Raw genomic sequence first — 20,402 nt, 5'->3', positions numbered from 1 at the left:
CCACTGCATCCGAATCCACTGGAGACATAGGAACATGTGTTTGTCTGTGTGACAAGGTTGAACCGTGAAACATTGGCAATTACAGAAACATTGGCAATGTGATGAACAAAAACAAGAAAAGGCCAAACAAAACACAAACAAGAAAAATTCAGCAAGGGCGTTCACAAAGAGGGATTTCAGAAATTCTTGCTTCTTCCCAAGGGTACCTCTACTCTTCTAAGAGGTAGAGAGAATTATAGCATGGTATAGGGCATAAAGCAGTGTGTGTGTGCATAGTGTAAATATGTGTGTGCGTATAGTGACTATGTGTGTGTCCATGCGTGTACAAGCATGTGCACGCTTGAATGTGTGTCTGCGTGCCCTTGTGTGCATGTAGCAAGTCTTACCAGTGATCTTATTCAGCTCAACCAGGGTCTCCTGGTAGACAGCTATGACCTGTCCATAACGGCCAATCACCTCCTTCCTCAGGTTGTCCCAGTGGGGAGACAGTTCCCCAAGGTCCCTCAGCTCCTGTATCCTGGAACGACAGGGGATCCACAGGGAATGTCAATGAGAGACACATGGATCGTTACGAAGTACAAGGAGTTTCTCAACCAGACTCTGTCAGCTCAGTTCAATCAAACCCATATCCCATCGACACAGAAAGGGAGCGAGAAAGTAAGAAGAGAGAGATAGTCAATCAATCAATACATTTGATTTATAAAGCCCTTTTTACATCAGCAGTTATCACAAAGTGTATACTATTCTACTGTATCTTAGTCCATGCTGCTCTGACATCGCTCGTCCATATATGTGTATATTCGTAATTAATTCCTTACTTAGATGTGTGTGTATTGGGTATATGTTGTGAAATTGTTAGACATTACTTGCTAGATATTACTGTGCTGTCGGAGCTAGAAGCACAAGCAGTTCGCTACACCCGCAATAACATTTGCTAAACACGTGTATGTGACCAATAAAATGTGATTTGATTTGAAAGTGACTTTACAGAAACACGGCCTAGACCACAAAGAGCAAGCAGAGACATAAGCAGAAGCACAGTGGCCAAGAAACTAAACAAAAACTCTGTAGAAGGAAGAAACCTAGAGAGGATCCCGGCTCAGAAGGAAGGCATATCTTGTTCTGTCTTTACTGGGTAGAGATATACAGGAATGTCACTAAGAGGATACAGATCATCACAGAATATTGGGAAGCCTGACCTTGAGCAATGCATTTGAAACCCACATTGCAACATTTCAATAAGAAGTAGGTGTGCGGCAGTAAACAACATGCATTTTGTAAGACATTGCATAAAGATTGCTTTGGCAGGTTCACCACAACCACATACAGTATTATCCAGCCAGACTGAACCTATTCTATGACACCCTGCCATCATCTAATGCTATTTTGCTGGCCCATGGCAAATAGCACGGTTAGATTGACTCCACTGTGACTAATGTTGCTCATTGTCTTCTGGTTTGAGTCATATGACCCTAACTGTCACAGTGGTGGGTGTATTAACAGACTGTTTAACACCTCTCTGATGCATGCAGGAACAGACACACACACACACACAGACTGACACGCGCAAGGAAGCACGCATACACACACGCAAGCACACAGACGAGTGTATACACACAAATGCACACGCACACACACCATTTACCCCATCCCTGAGCCTCACTGCTTAGCCCATAGACTGATCTTTATTAAACAAATCTCACCCTCAGGCTAGAAGCCATTTTGTCCACTTATCCACTAGTTTCCCATCATCACCCCTTCTTCTCTTCTCCCAGTCAGAGACATCCTACCATCCAAATTCCATTAACCAATAATAAACCCCTCTATCTAGTCCTTTTCTAGTCGATCGCCGCGGCAACCTGTTTCATCTCATAGCGAGGAGTGTGTGTGTGAGTGTGTGTGTGTGAGGCGTGCAGCCGGAGGGCCAAAAGACCCCTACACGTTGCCATTAGGGGCCGAGGTAAACTGAGGTCGTTGCCAAGGAAATAACCACCCGTCGCCGGAGGCGTCCAAGCTGATACCCAGGCTACCGCCTGTGTGTGTATAATAATAAATAATAATAATATGCCATTTAGCAGACGCTTTTATCCAAAGCGACTTACAGTCATGCGTGCATACATTTTTTTGTGTATGGGTGGTCCCGGGGATCGAACCCACTACCTTGGCGTTACAAGCGCCGTGCTCTACCAGCTGAGCTACAGCTGTATGTATCCTTACACGGCTGGGTGGCAGGTATCATCTGAATGGCTGTGATCAGATGTTGTGATATGAAACGTCGTGCCTGTAGTCTCCATTGTAAAGAAGGCCTTGATCTCAATGATACGTAGGGGGATTCAGTGGGCTCTTTGCTTTAATAGAGAGGTGTTATTGTTGACAATAGATCCAACGTCTCTTAGACTACAGACAGTGTTGTGCTGCTCATCAGACTGACTAAAATGTAAATTAGCCATTATAAGAATATATTATCAGACTGTTTGATCTATTCTAATTCATTTGCAAACATATCCGAAATGTTTGCATGATGTATATTTTGTGAGAGATTAAGGGACATGTAAAGTATCACATCTCTCCCCTCCACCCTCTCACCTCACAAAAGCCAACTGACGATGGAACAGGAGTGAACTTAGCCAGATGGATAGTGCCATGCTGCCCAGGTGCAGTTAACATTTCCCCACAACCCCCCTTTCCACCTTAAAGTGTACCCCCTCTCTCTCTCTGCGGTTGTAAACAACATGAGTAAATAACACAGTTAGTACTATCCGGAATCCTTGGGACGTCCCTACCCTAAACCCTAACCTTAACTCCAACCCTAACCTTAACCATAACCTAACCTTAACCATAACCTAACCATAACCTAACCCTAACCCTTGAGCTGGGCGATACAGACACAAATCCATATCGCGATAAATTGCCTGAATTGATGTGATAATGATAAATAGAATGATACACAAATAGTTTTTAACATTAATGTGCACCACCTTTTTTTATTATTATCCTTTAAACTACTACTACTAGTTTTATGGTTGTAGCCATCAATTGTCCCACTAACAATCACCCATATTGGCAAACTTAATCAATTTCAAACTTCACATTTCTCTAGTATAAGCTACTTATCGTAATGAACGATGTCAGCAAACTGCCTGCGATAAGTGATCAGAATGATCGGTGTCGATAATTTTCATTTATCGGCCCAGCTCTACCTAACCCTAACCATAACCATTTTAAATGTCAACTACAATGTGGTAGGGATGTCCCAAGAATGGCGGATTGTAAGGACCTAAATAACACCAGCGCTGTGGCAAACCTAGCGGGGGCACGCGTTGCTCTGTGACCAAGACGCAGTGCGGCCATGCTCCCCAGGTGGGTTGTGGGTAACGGCCATAGGGAGGCTTTGATTCAACATCATGGGAGAGAGTTAAAGGGATAGGTCTGTGATTTCACATATTTACGTATTTGTTTCCTTATTAGCAATTCTTGACAGTGGCTAGTTTAACAAAACCAGCGTGGATTGCAGTCCTTGTCCATAGAATGATTTCAAGTTTAAAAAACGAATAGTCGAACCAGGTGGGCTTCCATCTTTTCGCTTCCAGAATATTCAGTAAAAAGTGAACTTCAATATCTCTGTGATGAGGTGATTTCGAAGGAGTCAGGCGCAGGAGGGTAAATCACAGAATAACAGGATTTATTCTGAACCACAGAGTTACGCAGCAATGCGTCAAAACAGGAGCACTGGAAAATACAACGCACACAGGGAAATATCACACACAAAGACAAGGGGAGCAGATAGAACACTTATACAGGTACTGATGAGGGGATATGAACCAGGTGTGTGTAATAAACAAGACAAAACAAATGGAATGATGAGATGAGGAGCGGCAGTGGCTAGAAGGCTGGTGACGGCGAACACCAAAGCCTGCCCAAACAAGGAGGGGTGGCAGCTTCGGAGGAAGTCGTGACAATCTCATTCCGGTATCTCGTTACCAGTTAAGATCAGCCACCCTTAATTGTGTGGAGATTTCCTCTGAGAACAATGATGAGTTCCCATGTAAAGTTCCCGACTCAAAGCATCCCTGTGTAGCCTTAATGCTTTCAACCAGAAGATTAGCATCTTTTTTAAATTAGTCAGTGCACAAAAGGCACCCGATTTCTTCTAAAACAGGACAGAAATATTCCCTAGTATCATTTTGGGGTAGAAGACGGAGAAAAAAATGATTGTTTCTCTTTGTTCTGTATGGTAATCCGAAACCACTGCTGACAGAGATAATGATATTGGCCCTGTCGCAGAGTAGGAGATGGGGACGTTCAGATAGGTGTCGTGTCGTGGGGGTTGGGGTAGTGAGGTTGAAAGCAGACCCACTCCATGTGGCCTCGATGCTTCAATCAAACATATTGTTCTAACCCAGCCATCCACTTGGGTTTGGAGAGGGCTCTAAGGCTCATGAGAGGATGCAGTGTGTGTGTATGTGTGTGTGTGTGTGTGTGTGTGTGTGAGATGCTCTCTGTGTGATGCTATCTGATTCCACCGCTATAGCCACTTTATCAAACACCATACCATGCTCTTTAGCAGATTGCAGCCATTCAGTGTAATCCATATCCTTCTGTCTAAACCACTGTTATTTGTGTATCAGGAGGCGTCAGCCCCAGCCCCAAACCAGACGTGTTATTTTGATGCTGGGCAGACAGCAGTGGTTGGGGGTCAGTGGGTGTAGAAGGGGGGAGACTGAGTCACAAGCCTTAAGAAGGACACTGAGTAGGGAAGCTATAGATAGTACACTGCGTAATGAAACTCCGACCTTGCGGGGGGGGGGGGGGGGGGGGGGTCCAGACAAACTGTGTTACGCCAGTGAGATAGAGAGAGGGGAAGAGAGAGATAGACGGGGGGGGGGGGGGGGGGTGGCAATGAGTCACAGGCCTTAAGAGGTACTGAGTTGGGAAGATGAAGGAGGGAGAGAGCGAGAGAGAGAGAGAGACAAAGGCAGAGAAGATTGACATGAGATAGGGACTGTGAGACTTGAAGAACAAGACACAGTAGGGACTGAGGGCAAAAGAAGACAAGAGGCCTCAGACAGACAAGCAGAAAGAAAAGGCAAGAGATGGAGCGAGAGAGAGAGAGAGAGAGCGAGAGAGAGAGAGAGCGAGAGAGCGAGAGGGCTGTTATGTTCAAACTGACTTGGACAGATGAGGGCTACAGAATACATTTTCCAAATAACAAAGACCTGTCATGTGAGAGCCTTTATTTCATGCTGTGTTATAGTAGCCTGTTCAATTTAATCACCAAGAGCTTTGGGCCTGGGGTCAATATTACAACCCAACCTGCCTCCTTTACTGTAGACGGCCAAGTACATAGAGAACTATAGCCTACTGGTTTTCATATAGTGTGCTTTACTGAAATGTAGTATAGAGGCCACAGTATCAACCACCAACCACAGTATCAACCACTGTGATGCTCTTTAGTTCACAGGAGCTGAAGATTATCAGTTATAATATAATATTAATAATAATAATAATATAATATAATAATATGCCATTTAGGGGAGTAAATGGGAGGGAGGACATTGACAGTCAGAGGACTATGTGTTGTCTTAGTGTTTGGCCCACCGTGTTGCACAAACACACACACAAACAAACATATACATACACACACACACACACACACACACCCTGCAGAGTGTCATAATAATATGCCATTTAGCAGACGCTTTTATCCAAAGCGACTTAGTCATGTGTGCATACATTTTTAGGTATGGGTGGTCCCGGGGATCGAACCCACTACCTTGGCGTTACAAGCGTAGTGCTCTACCAGCTGAGCTACAGAGGACCACAGTTCATTTACTCCTTGTTGAATGGAGAAGGAACGTAGGCGTAGCTCGGAATTAATGAAACGATCAGATCAATTCATAGAAAAACAAGGATAAATATTATTTAACGCCCACACACACATCCATAATTGGCACACACACACACAGTCACTCACACACAAAGAGCCACACAAGAGCCACACACCCACACAAAAGGACAAAGATTAAACAGGCATGTTGATAGTAGAAAGAGGAGGCACGTTGATAAGGTTGGAACATGGCTGTCAACATCAAAGGGAACGAGGGATGAAGAGTAGAGAAAAAGAGATGCCACCACTAGCATAAAGTGGTGCTGGGGAAGGAGACTAAGCCATCAGCCACTTCACAGTGTGTGTGTGTGTGTGTGTGTGTATTTGTCACTTCACAGTCTTAAAAGGCGTAACTTAATCATTAAAGGGTAAAGCCTGATTGAGTTTTTCCACAGAACCAAGAGGAAGCTAACGCCTGAAATCGTTCAAAGAGGATTATAAACAAACGCTTCAACTCCCCATCTACCTTGTAGTGAATAATACACTGCTCAAAAAAATAAAGGGAACACTAAAATAACACATCCTAGATCTGAATGAATGAAATAATCTTATTAAATACTTTTTTCTTTACATAGTTGAATGTGCTGACAACAAAATCACACAACAATTATCAATGGAAATCAAATTTATCAACCCATGGAGGTCTGGATTTGGAGTCACCCTCAAAATGAAAGTGGAAAACCACACTACAGGCTGATCCAACTTTGATGTAATGTCCTTAAAACAAGTCAAAATGAGGCTCAGTAGTGTGTGTGGCCTCCATGTGCCTGTATGACCTCCCTACAATGCCTGGGCATGCTCCTGATGAGGTGGCGGATGGTCTCCTGAGGGATCTCCTCCCAGACCTGGACTAAAGCATCCGCCAACTCCTGGACAGTCTGTGGTGCAACGTGGCGTTGGTGGATGGAGCGAGACATGTCCCAGATGTGCTCAATTGGATTCAGGTCTGGGGAACGGGCGGGCCAGTCCATAGCATCAATGCCTTCCTCTTGCAGGAACTGCTGACACACTCCAGCCACACGAGGTCTAGCATTGTCTTGCATTAGGAGGAACCCAGGGCCAACCGCACCAGCATATGGTCTCACAAGGGGTCTGAGGATCTCATCTCGGTACCTAATGGCAGTCAGGCTACCTCTGGCGAGCACATGGAGGGCTGTGCGGCCCCCCAAAGAAATGCCACCCCACACCATGACTGACCCACCGCCAAACCGGTCATGCTGGAGGATGTTGCAGGCAGCAGAACGTTCTCCACGGCGTCTCCAGACTCTGTCACGTCTGTCACGTGCTCAGTGTGAACCTGCTTTCATCTGTGAAGAGCACAGGGCGCCAGTGGTGAATTTGCCAATCTTGGTGTTCTCTGGCAAATGCCAAATGTCCTGCACGGTGTTGGGCTGTAAGCACAACCCCCACCTGTGGACGTCGGGCCCTCATACCACCCTCATGGAGTCTGTTTCTGACCGTTTAAGCAGACACATGCACATTTGTGGCCTGCCGGAGGTCATTTTGCAGGGCTCTGGCAGTGCTCCTCCTGCTCCTCCTTGCACAAAGGCGGAGGTAGCAGTCCTGCTGCTGGGTTGTTGCCCTCCTACGGCCTCCTCCACGTTTCCTGATGTACTGGCCTGTCTCCTGGTAGCGCCTCCATGCTCTGGACACTACGCTGACAGACACAGCAAACCTTCTTGCCACAACTCGCATTGATGTGCCATCCTGGATGAGCTGCACTACCTGAGCCACTTGTGTGGGTTGTAGACTCCGTCTCATGCTACCACTAGAGTGAAAGCACCGCCAGCATTCAAAAGTGACCAAAACATCAGCCAGGAAGCATAGGAACTGAGAAGTGGTCTGTGGTCACCACTTGCAAAACCAGTCCTTTATTGGGGGTGTCTTGCTAATTGCCTATAATTTCCACCTGTTGTCTATTCCATTTGCACAACAGCATGTGAAATGTATTGTCAATCAGTGTTGCTTCCTAAGTGGACAGTTTGATTTCACAGAAGTGTAATTGACTTGGAGTTACATTGTGTTGTTTAAGTGTTCCCTTAATTTTTTTGAGCAGTGTATATATACATTGCTTTGTGGTGGTTAACAAACTCAATACGGTACTTGTGTTTTTGAGCATGTGTCATACACAGCCATTGTATACAGTGACAGAGCGAGATCGTTTTCTGAATATGTGCAGTGGCTGCTTTCCAAATGTGTCTCGGGCAGTTGCAGACAAAATGTCAGACACACAATAGTTCAAGCTAGAATCTTAGTTGCTATTTCCATTTTTGGACTTATAAATGAATTATATATACCCATTGATTCTTGAACAATATAACTTATAAATGCCTCATGAGCTTAGTTTAACTCTCATACCCAATCAGAAGCCAAAATATCTGCTTGTTTTGATCTAATGTTTGTAAACAATGTAAACGTAAAAAAAAAAACTGTATAGCTTCAAAACTATCATTTTTATGGTCAGTTCTTGCATCCATAGCTCCGTCTATGAATTTGAGAGTCGTTACATTTCTCCAGGCCCATCCCTTAGCTTTTTACCAAAACAGAGGTGGGGTGCTGGCTTTGTTATAGTTTCAATGAAGGACTCTAGCTTTAAAGTATTGTTCTACTCAGACTGCAAGTATCAAGAGAGGTTAGAGTCTAGAGGCAATAGACCAGATAGTAATAAGGCTTAAATAATAGCTTTTAAGGGAGGGAACTTGAGGGAAACCTTGGTCTGAGAATGTTCTAATCTAGAACTTGAGGGAAACCTTGGTCTGAGAATGTTCTAATCTAGTTTAATGACTTGGGATTCCAAACTAGCGGGCCGATGGGGTCACTCCATGCATCCCAAATGGAACCCTATTCCCTTATAGTGCACTCCTTTTGACCAGGGCCCGTAGGGCACTATAAGGGGAATAGGGTGCCATTTGGGATGCTCCCTCTGACCATGAGACCGACCACTTGCCGACCGAGGGACTATATGACAGAGGGGGGATTATGAGGGACTGCTAGGGACGGCGGGCGTGTTGAGGAATGATCTGTCCTGACAGACAGAACACTGAGATCCACTTACCCAGCACAGTGGCTTCTCTCTTATAAACTGATTAGGATCAGCTATTCACTGGCAGCATCTTAACCTTTCCTTTATTGAGTACAATGACAAAACTGGACCTGCCGAGGGAGGGTTAACTGAGGGTTAATGAGGGTTAACTGTGGTTAAAGAAGAGACATTAAACTCCCAAATCTAATTTTGTCAGATGTTTCCAGACTCCAAAAGTAGTCTAATGTCAATTTCATCAGACTACTATTGAGGTATGAAAACATCTGACAAACTTTAATGTTTGTTGAGTATAATGTCCCATTAACACTACATTAGGAACATTAACATTCCGGGGGGATTCAAGCGTCATATAGAATAATTTTGGTTTCAATACACATCCCTTTTTCCTCATCATTTTGTGGCCACTTTGACCACTAATTAGCTAACAAGACCAAGAGCAGAGTCAATTAGTGACACAGTTCCTTCATCTTCCTCAAAGCCATTCTCAGCTCGATAAAGCGCCAGGACTTTGTTCACAACAATGCAGTGTTGGGGGGTCTCTCTCTCTCTCTCTCTCTCTCTCTCTCTCTCTCTCTCTCTCTCTCTCTCTCTCTCTGCGTGTGTGTGCGTGTGCAAATGTCTGTGTCTGTATGCAGGTGTACATCTGTGTGTGTGTTGCTGATTGACTAGTGTGCAGGCATACAACAATCCCCTTTTGAAGTGTTAAACAGACCTGAATAATTCAATCCTCTCTAAGTATAGCTCTTAAACCACCATTTACATCTCTGAAATAGGCCTGTTGATGTAGGCAGGCCCAGAGCTATAGTACCCCTATTCAAATGAATGCAATGTACCTCTTAGTGGTTAGATTTAGGCTTGGAGTAAGGTTGTTACAATAGATCTTAGGTCTGCACTTATAGTCAGAGACAACCTCAATGAGATGAAAGTCTGTTGTCGTCCTCTCCCTGTGCACTGATCCGAGGTCAGTTTTGATGTATACCTCCCAGTGGTTAAGTTTGGCCTTAGGGTAGGGATACCTGATCCTCGATCAGCTGCCGTTACCTTCTCTCAAATCTCTGTGCTTATAAAGACAAGTCATTATCCCATATGTAATACTGTTCCAAGGTCAGGTTTTGCTTTGTCCCTCCCAGTGGTTCAGTAAAGGCATGGGTAAACTGATCCGGGTAAACTGATCCTAGATGTGTTCTTACCTCCTCATGTCTTCCTGGATGTAGAGGTGGAGGAGCTGTCTGGGGATACTGAAGGACAGCGTACACTCCTCCATCTGTTCCCTCACCTGCATCCATTTACTGTCCACCGTCTGGAACCTGTAGACCTTACACACCGGGTTCTTAAAGACTGGGAGAGAGGGAGGGAGGAGGTGGAGAGGGAGAGGGGTGGAAAAGGGGGGGATAAAGAGGGAGAGAAGTAGAAGGGGGAAAGAGAGAGAGACATACAGTATCAACCATCATGACATATTGAAAATGATTACGTACACCTTCAAAGACATTTCTAAGTTTCACAAACATTAAACAGACGATGGGCTTTGGTTCTAAACAAACTATGATACCGGGGAAAAACCCAAGGACAAAACTCAAATCCTTCAAAAAACGTATTTTCATGTGGCATATGCTGCAAATGAAATCCCATAATCAATAACTGTGTCTGCGATAGATAAGGTTGTTGCTTGCTTCTCATCTTCCAAGAGCCACATCTCTCTCTCTATCGCTCTTTCTCCATCTCTCTCTCCAAGTATTAGAAAATTAAGAATATAAGATATCTCAGCTAAGTCCATTAAACGATTCTTTCCATATTAAACAATCCCTTCAATGCATTCCATTTCCATTTATATTGCTTGTTTATGATAGAGCAGTGAAGGAAAGGGAAAAGACGGTTGATTCCCCAAACTTTGCCTCACCGTCTTCTCCTATTAAACCCCATTCAAATTCAACCCTTCCACTCCTCCTCCTCCTTCTTCTTAGAGTGGCTAATAGCGGCAATCATGCGGCAACCAAAAAACAGCTTTAATACTCTTATCAGTGTCCTGGCAGTCGGTGGGCGAGAAAGCCGGAAAAAGCCGTACGCCTCAAACAGCTATTCGCAGTTCGCTGCCGTTGCTCCTTTTCTTCGATGCCACGCTAGCGTTCTAGAAGGAAGTCACTCAATAGTAATAAGCTGGAGCGCTTCGATGGTAGAAGAAGAGACTTCACCAAGATGTGTAATGCCACCAAAAAAGCTACGCAGCACGGCGGGTTGGGAATCACAAGTGTGACCCAAGCACTTATTCCTCCACTTGAAAAAATAAAATCACTTCCCCTCTTCCTTGTGAAGCTGCAACCAACCAACTAACAGTGGTATTGAAATTCCAACTCCTGGAGGAGAGGAGAGGGGAGGGGAGGGGAGGGGAGGGGAGGAGAGGAGAGGAGAGGAGAGGAGAGGAGAGGAGAGGAGAGGAGAGGAGAGGAGAGGAGAGGAGAGGAGAGGAGAGGAGAGGAGAGGAGAGGAGAGGAGAGGAGAGGAGAGGAGAGGAGAGGAGAGGAGAGGAGAGGAGAGGAGAGGAGAGGAGAGGAGAGGAGAGGAGAGGAGAGGAGAGGAGAGGAGAAGGGAGGAGAGGAGAGGAGAGGGAAGAGGAGGCCCCGTTAACATATGCACCCGTTAGCCATCCATTTACATTCCAAGGTGCAAATTCAATTCAGAGACTAGCCCACACTCCGTCATCCCTTTTCAATGTCAGGGCCTTATTCTGAGCACTTTGTCCTGGGTATTCCATACAGAAGGCAACAGAGCGTTGGAGAGTGTAGTGACAACCGTGTGGATGTTCGGGCACAGCGAGGGGCGGCATGGCAGTGGAGAGACCTTCTAATTGGACGATAATGTGTCAGAGATTACTTTTACTTGAAGCACGGGGGTGGGAAGTAATGTAGTGTTCAGTTCAGTGTCAAGGACAGTCAGAGAGGTAGGAATCAGGCCCCTGGAAGGTTGGCTAGAACACACTAGAGCTAAGCCCATCCATAGTTACTGGAACCAGTCTAGAAAGGACTATGTGAAAAGATGATATACGATCTGGCAAAGTATGGCTGAGGTCAGCAATCAACACACTAGTGTGAAAAGTGAAAAATAAGAAAGGGTTAAACTCCCACACCAGAAAAAAATCACTTTTTTTTTTGCTGAAAGATGATGGCCAGAGCTTACCAATGGTGTCACACAACGATGTAAGTCAATAAGCCATCGTTTTAGTCAAAGTATGATATATTTGGGCTTGAGGTGCCAAATTCGAATGTGTGACTTCGGATGTTTCCGTGGGTCTCCTGTGCCTTTTAGTATGAGATGACGTGGAAATTATTTTCAGCCTACGTTTAGTTTCAGGGCTGGGTTTTATTTAAATGTTACCACCCACCAGCATGGCAATGTTTATTAACCAGAAACACCTTCTGCAAAGTTCTTCCTATTCGCGAGTCGTCTGAGAGCCAAACAACTTTTCTCTGTAGCCTACACTTGGGTTTCCACTAGATAAAACAGCCACAATGTCATAATTGGCTTTTTCGTACAAATTCATGAAAACCAACATTTGCTTTTTTAGTCCTAATGTAAGTTTAGGGTTAGGGTTAGGCTAAGGTTAGCAGTGTTGTTAATGTTAGGGTTAAGGTGAGTTAATAGCTGAAATTGTGCTCACATAACTTTCATTAGCTGGCTAAGGTTAGCTTAGCATGATAGCTAATTACACTGACAGCTGTCAACCAGTGCCCTATTTGTTGTTATTTCTCTGCTACACTGGGAAATCACCACAATGTTCCCACCCCCAATTCCTGTATATGTATTAACAGCCTGTGTCAGTCTTCGAGTTGGACCCTAAACGAGGACAGGAATTACTCGAAAAACGTGCGGAAACTTCCTCTGAGGTGGGCCCTTTTTAGGCATAATTTTTTCATAATCATTATATTCATGTAAACATCAAAAAAGTATAGCTATGATTTGAAATGGAGACCTTGATCTTGGATTAAATGACACTGTTGCTGCTGCTGTGTGGAGAGGGACAGGATTCTAGAGGGCATTTCAAAGAGTAAGTCAGAATTAAAAAGAGAAAGCGAGGGAGAGGAGAGCGGGAGAGGAGAGAGGGAGAGGAGAGAGGGAGAGGAGAGCGGGAGAGGAGAGAGGGAGAGGAGAGAGGGAGAGGAGAGCGGGAGAGGAGAGAGGGAGAGGAGAGCGGGAGAGGAGAGAGGGAGAGGAGAGAGGGAGAGGAGAGAGGGAGAGGCGAGAGGGAGAGGAGAGAGGGAGAGGAGAGAGGGAGAGGAGAGAGGGAGAGGAGAGCGGGAGAGGAGAGAGGGAGAGGAGAGAGGGAGAGGAGAGAGGGAGAGGCGAGAGGGAGAGGAGAGGAGAGAGAGGAGAGCGGGAGAGGCGAGAGGGAGAGGAGAGGAGAGAGTGAGAGGAGAGCGGGAGAGGAGAGAGGGACAGATGGAGAGCGAGATGAAGGGATGACCGGTACCTTACAGCGGTCGAAGGAGCGGATTAACCTCTGACCTCCCCCCGCCGCCACGCTAATCTGAAGGCCAATCAGATCGGTCCGTCCTCCTCTCCCCACACCTCTTAAGGAAACGACTTCTTCCCTGGGCGTCCCCCCCTCCTGTGTGTGTGTGTATTGTGTGTGTGTGTGTGTGTGTGTGTGTGTGTGTGTGTGTGTGTGTGTGTGTGTGTGTGTGTGTGTGTGTGTGTATGTATCCTTCTCCGCTTGCCCCCCTCTGAAAGGTAATACAAGTGAAGGGCTAAATTGCATTAGTCAATCTCGCTAAGTCTGCGGGGAGCGTATTATAGTGATGGAACGCAGCTGTGCCACCCGCCTTCCTGCAACCCACCCCACGCCTGGTGCCCGCCGCTCGCTAGCTAATTGCGACAGCTAGTGCCAATGACGACGGGTATAGAGAACGGAGCAGCAAGGAAAGTCATACCAACACACGTTGAGGACAGAAATAGAGACAGAGAAGAAGAGGAAGATAAGACATTCTAGAAAGTACCAAGATACGATAATAAGGAAAGGGAAATAAAAAAAAAAGAAGAAGAAGAGGAGGAGTTGGAACCTCAGAAGGGTTTCATTTCCCCTCTGGAGAGGAACGAGGGATAAGAAAAGTGAAAGAAGGGTTTTATACTCCCAACACAGCAGGGAGCAGTGACCTTCTCAAGTCTCTCCTTCTCCTCCTCCCTCCCTCTTTCCCGCTCTCTTTTTCTCACTCCTGGTGTTTCTTCTAGGTTCTTCGCTCACAGTGCTTGGGTAACAAGCGGAGTGTGTTGCGCCATTCAGGGGCTTCTCCCTTAATTGGTATCACAGGATCGACAATGCGTCGCTTCCGCTTGTCTGCCTCTACAGCCAGTCCACACAGAACAGATACAGAACCAGGACTGGAGCAGCCAAGGGAGGCAGACGGACCTTCGCCTTGTCTGAGGATATAAAAACCTGCTTTAAAGGGGCACTTCACCATTATATAAATATTTTTTTTTACATCATATTAATTCTGTCCTGCACCTATACCAGTGTCTAGGTCTTTGAAAATTCTTTTTTCTACATTTTGTAGTCAAATAGAAAAGAAGAAAAGGTCCCAAGAAAATGACCCGCTATGATGTCATCGGAGACACTGGTGTGGTGCTCCAGATAATGAATACAAGGTTACAAAGGGGTGAATCCCTTTAAAGCCCACATTGGCCAAGTCTCACACATTCTCTACTGTCAACTGGCTCTCCCTCCCTTTACTCACTTAAGCCAAGGCTTCCCGTTTTAATCTGAGAATGAATAATATTAATTATTTAATCAAAATGGGTAGCCCCATTGATACTTCAAATCTCTTTAGCGGGACAAGGTTAGTCAAGGGCGGCGCAATTTCCAATAAGAAAACCAAGAAGTATAGGGGGGTTAACTTAATGTATGACTTTATTACACTATGTCAATTTCAAGCTGCTTTTGGGGGTAACGCTAGGTCATGGTAATTGCAGTGGTGTAATAGGGGTTTGTAAGGGAAAATGCAAAAAGCATGTGTGATAATAAACCATTTTTCATAATAAACTAAATTTCACTAGGAGAGGTTGGGGTGGTTGGTGAGACAAGGGGGGGAAGTGGGGTCAAATTAGAGGGGATCCAATTAGCCTTAAAGCGCTTCCCAGTGATTACAGGGTTGCCATGACGATGGAAGTCAGCAGTCAAATTACAGGTGTTCAAAAGGTAGAAGGAACAAGCGTAGTTGAACTTACCAGCACCCGTCTGGGGGCTATTATCTTTGTCGTTTGGGGTTCCCTGTGATGACTCACAAATTAAGGTGCACTGTGGGAAGAAGAGAGAGAGAGATGTTTGATGTTTACATGTACATGTCAACTCTCAGCCATCAATCACACACATATGAATTTACATTTAACTCTGCTTTTCTCTGAGCAGCGGGGCGGCCACGTCTATCTTCACATGTTGCTGGTTCAGCATGTCTTGCTCTTTAAATACGTTTTAATTTAGCTCAGTGTTTTTTTGGACAGCAGGAGGTAAATGGCTGCAGGTAGCTTAGTGGGTAAGAGCGTTGTGCCAGTAACCGAAAGGTCGCTGGTTCTAATCCCCGAGCCGACTAGGCGAAAAATCTGTCGATGTGCCCTTAAGCAAGGCACTTAACCCTAATTGCTCCTGTAAGTCGCTCTGGATAAGAGCGTCTGCTAAATGACTAAAATGTAAATGTAAATGTAAATGACAGGTGAAGCTAAACACACACACACACACACACACACACACACACACACACACACACACACCAACCCTCCGTCATTCAAGAACGCTCCATGTGTTTGTCACCGTCCCCTTTGATAGTGAGTATCTTCCCATCACAGCTGCTGAATGTCCCTTTTTGATGATGCGTGTGGGAAAAGACATGACATCAAAGTGCTAGTGACAACCAACAGTCTTCAGACCTCTCTCTCTGTCAGTGGCATCGAGGCTGACAATCCATCAGAATTAAACTTTAGCAGGTACCAACTACTGAGAATTTAGCGAAACAAGGTAGCTTTATTTACATCAGGGGGGATTTAGTGAAACACGGTAGCTTTATTTACGTCAGGGGAATTTAGCAAAACAAGGTAGCTTTATTCACATCAGGGGTATTTAGTGAAACAAGGCAGCTTTATTCACGTCAGGGGAATTTAGTGAAATGAGGTAGCTTAATTAATGTCAGGGGAATTAAGTTAAACAAGGTTGCTGCATTCACATCAGGGGAACATAGCAGGGGTGAAACATAGGTGCAACTCCATACGATATGATGTGGCTATGTTCATGCCAGAGGAACTGAGCAGGAGTTTGTGAATTTCGGTGAAACTCCACATGATATAATTTCATTTCGATTTTCGTTTTCGTGTGTTGCACTTTCATTCAGTGGCGTCTATCATGCATAGTGTTAGGGGTGTGAAAGTTTAAACGTTAAAAAGTTTAAACGAAATTAGGATCCTTAACGTTAAGCAAAATCCCTAACTGAAAAACAATGTTTGTTTTTTTACGTAAATGCAGAAAGTAAACAGCATTGTGGGACAATTTCAGCAACAACTAAGAGCGTTGAAACACAAGGCTCAACATTCCCCTGTTTTGGTGCCCTGGCTGGCTACCATGGTGTGAGCAGCGTGAAGCGAACCCGTGCACATGCACAGAGACAGTGTGTGATTGTGTGAGAGCAAAGTGTAGCATCTCGCTCGTCTCTATATCCTAGCCTATTCATTGATGATAGGCCCTGCTTTGCTGAAGTTGTGAGACATTGCAAGCCAAGAAATTGCAAGATACGGCATTCCATTGCAAGATACAGCTTTTGATTGCCGACAGATAGGTCTAGTGAACGGTTCTGACTCTGTGTGCCTGGTGGCCGACCTGCCTGTACTGTGCCCCTCCCCTCTCTCTCCATCCCTCGCTAGCTCGCTATGAAAGATGCGAGTGTTTGTGTTGTGCTATGAAAGATGCGAGTGTTGTGAATTAACTGAAAAACAATACAAAAATTGCTGTGTAAACATTAAGAAAAATTGTGAAATCAAAACACTCACCCACCCCACCCACCTTACCAACCACACCCACCCACCCACACACACAAACTACACCAACAACAGAGGGCAGGACCCAGAGGCAGCCAGCCATGTTAGAGCCCTAGTCAATTATATAAGACCGCTCTCTGTGACGCCGACTTACTCACAGTGGCAACACACACACACACACACACACACACACACACACACACACACACACTGCAGGCACAGAGAGCGAAGCTAATTTTGCTGCGACGAGGAGAAGTGTCAACAGACTACAGATAGACTGGGTCAGTGAACACCCTATGCTACTGAGTTATGTTATCACCTCATGTCTCAGAAAGACATCATTTCTACTATACGCAGATCCATTTTGACTGCCTCCTCATTCATGCACAAGTACCAGCCAGGTCATCCCAGATCGACTTCAGTATTCGACATTTGTCCAGGACCCCAGGATGTTGGGAGATGCCTTCAATACCATCCACTAGGGACAGTGTGAATGCCTATTACCATCAAGTAGGCTCGCGGCTTGCTAGCGCGTTGTGGATGGGGATAGAGGAGGGTCTTAAACAATGCGCTCCGGCTCGGAGGATCGCAGGTTCAATCCCAGTGCTAGGCACTCATTTTTTTTCTTTATGTTTTAACACCATCCTAAACCTTAACCCTTACCTTAACCAGTCGGAATTAATGCCTAAACTTAACCGTCATAATGTGAGACCGTGAGATCTTGTTGCAGGTACAGTGGTACACATATTATTGTATTTTAGACTAAACTAAATATTCCCATTGGGTGTAATAACTAGTCAAATGAAGGTAAAGTACATACATAAACTTTGTTTTTGGTGTGAAAGCACCCCATTGGGAGGACGTTTGAGCACTCTTCAGGTGTTTGGCGATCTCGGAAGAAGACATCAGCTCTCTCTCCCTCTTTCTCTTTCTTTCTCTCTCTCGTTCCTGTGTTTCTCAGATGGTGCAGTGTAGCATGTCGTGGTGGATTAGCGTAGTTGATTGTAGGTGGGATGGACTCACAAGGGAGATGCCACTTATTGGAACGAGGTGAGTCTGGTAGGAAGGCTATACGGCCATGGGGAACTAGGTTTAGTCGACTATCACACACACATAGAAGAAGGATGTGTGGGGCTCCATCTCTCTTTCTCTATCGCTCTCTAATTCTCTAATGCTCTTTGTCTGTGCACATAAGCACACACAGCACTCAGGCTGTCTAAGCCAATGGCCACACACACACAAACAAACTCACCCAGGTTCCAAGGGCTGTAAGGGCTTGATGAATCTCATTGGGCCACTTGAGCAGTGACAGACTAATCCTGCAAGCATTAGTGCTAGCCGAGACATCTGGAGGGGAGCGACTCTCTCTAACACACATACACACACACACACACACACACACACACACTCTCTCTCTCTCTCTCTCACTCTTTTCTCTCTCTCTGTGTCGTAAACACACACTCTCCCCCTATCTCTCTCTGTTAATTGAATTTGCGGTGGTGTTGTCAGTGGTGTTGTTAGCGGTGCTGTCAGTGGTGTTGTGGTCAGTAGTGTTGTCAGTGTTGTGGAGCTGTTGAGTAACAGTGGCCTGCACACACGCACACACACCCTCACCTTCTGGGCCTGCTGCACGTCGGCCGTGATGTGATCCATGTCCCTCTCCTCCATCTCCCCCATGTTCATACGGCTCACCAACACTGTCCCCACCGCCAACACACCATCAGAAGACCTGGGGGAGAGAGGGAGAGTGTCAGATATGGGAACGATGCAAGAGAGAGAGAATAGAGGTGTAGATGGAGTAGTCAATGGGACACAGAATAGAGGTGTAGATGGAGTAGTCAATGGGACAGAGAATAAAGGTGTAGATGGAGTAGTCAATGGGACACAGAATAGAGGTGTAGATGGAGTAGTCAATGGGACAGAGAATAGAGGTGTAGATGGAGTAGTCAATGGGACAGAGAATAGAGGTGTAGATGGAGTAGTCAATGGGACAGAGAATAGAGGTGTAGATGGAGTAGTCAATGGGACAGAGAATAAAGGTGTAGATGGAGTAGTCAATGGGACAGAGAATAGAGGTGTAGATGGAGTAGTCAATGGGACAGAGAATAAAGGTGTAGATGGAGTAGTCAATGGGACACAGAATAGAGGTGTAGATGGAGTAGTCAATGGGACAGAGAATAAAGGTGTAGATGGAGTAGTCAATGGGACACAGAATAGAGGTGTAGATGGAGTAGTCAATGGGACACAGAATAGAGGTGTAGATGGAGTAGTCAATGGGACAGAGAATAAAGGTGTAGATGGAGTAGTCAATGGGACACAGAATAGAGGTGTAGATGGAGTAGTCAATGGGACAGAGAATAGAGGTGAGAAAAATAAGATGTGGTGAGGAAATGAGCAGGAGAGGTCAAGAGAGACTGTAGGCTGGAGTTTCACGAAGCAACTCTCAAGAAATGTCTGTTGCAGTTGCAATCAACTTTGCTGATACACGAAGCAACTCAAACACATTTGAAATGCAACAATATGGTTTGAGAATTCTAAACCAATGTCATCTGCTGTGTTACATTGTGATTTTCACAAATCATTTGTTAATCGAACCGTTTGATTAATGTACAAGGATTGATTTTGAGAAAATGCTGGCTGTACAATTTAGCTAGCCAAAATGAAATTGCCAGCACTGTTCTAGCTAGCTAGCTAGCAATGAACTAACCAAGCTAGCAACTAACTAAGCTTAGGCTAGCTAGTTGAAACTGGTCAGAGAGGTCTGGGTTCACTTAAAAAATGTATTGACAGCCAAACCATATACATAAACCTTTACTAGCCATGATGGCAATATTTATTAATACAGCTCATACAATAATTATGTATCTTATATCAACCTTGATGGCGGTTACCGCAGCAACAGGCAGCGCGAGTGACAGCTGTGTTGACATGACAACTGGGTCGGAGTTCTGTACCTTCGAATGGATCATGCGACAAAAGCATTTGTTTTGATTGTGTTGCTTGCAACTAGTTTCACAAAAGTTGAAATGTTTGCAACTGGTCTGGATGCAACCAAGTTCCAGATGAATTGTTTATCAGTTGCTGGGGGTGTTACATGAAGCAATCCAGAAGCAACATAGTTGTGTCAAAGTTGCTTCGTGTAACCCCAGCACACGGTAGTCTAACCATTGGTACACACTCCCTCTCCCTCTTTCTGTGACAGATACAAAACAGATATCACCGTTCTCATAATAGGGAGCACCAATTACTTTTCTGATGGGAAATCCATTGCCAGCAGTAGTTTATCACTCACACACACAGGCACTCACACACACACATACTCACTCACACACACAGGCAGGCACACACACACACACTCTCAAATGAAAAACAATTCTCCCTGGGTATTAAGCAAGCAGCATGTGATCTAATCCCCCAGTCAGATTGATCTGCCGCTAATGGGCCTGGTCCCACTCCCAGTGGACA

General features: G+C 45.2%; 1 protein-coding gene across 1 annotated transcript; it reads right to left on the bottom strand.

Moving 5' to 3' along the window:
- Nucleotides 1–386: 386 nt before the first annotated feature.
- On the bottom strand, nt 387–18,666 carry LOC311126577 (inositol polyphosphate 4-phosphatase type II-like; the record flags this gene model as incomplete). The annotated part of the gene is made up of 4 exons (XM_084200568.1): nt 387–517; nt 10,121–10,268; nt 15,144–15,213; nt 18,552–18,666. Coding segments are annotated over 4 exons (464 nt in total), but the record flags the coding sequence as incomplete, so codon positions are not given.
- Nucleotides 18,667–20,402: the final 1,736 nt, after the last annotated feature.

This window comes from Coregonus lavaretus (assembly GCF_964263955.1).
Source record: "Coregonus lavaretus genome assembly, contig: HAP1_SCAFFOLD_5485, whole genome shotgun sequence".
NCBI classification, from domain to species: domain Eukaryota; kingdom Metazoa; phylum Chordata; class Actinopteri; order Salmoniformes; family Salmonidae; genus Coregonus; species Coregonus lavaretus.
The sequence above is the reverse complement of the archived record's forward strand: the minus strand, read 5'-3'. Positions and strand labels throughout refer to the sequence as shown.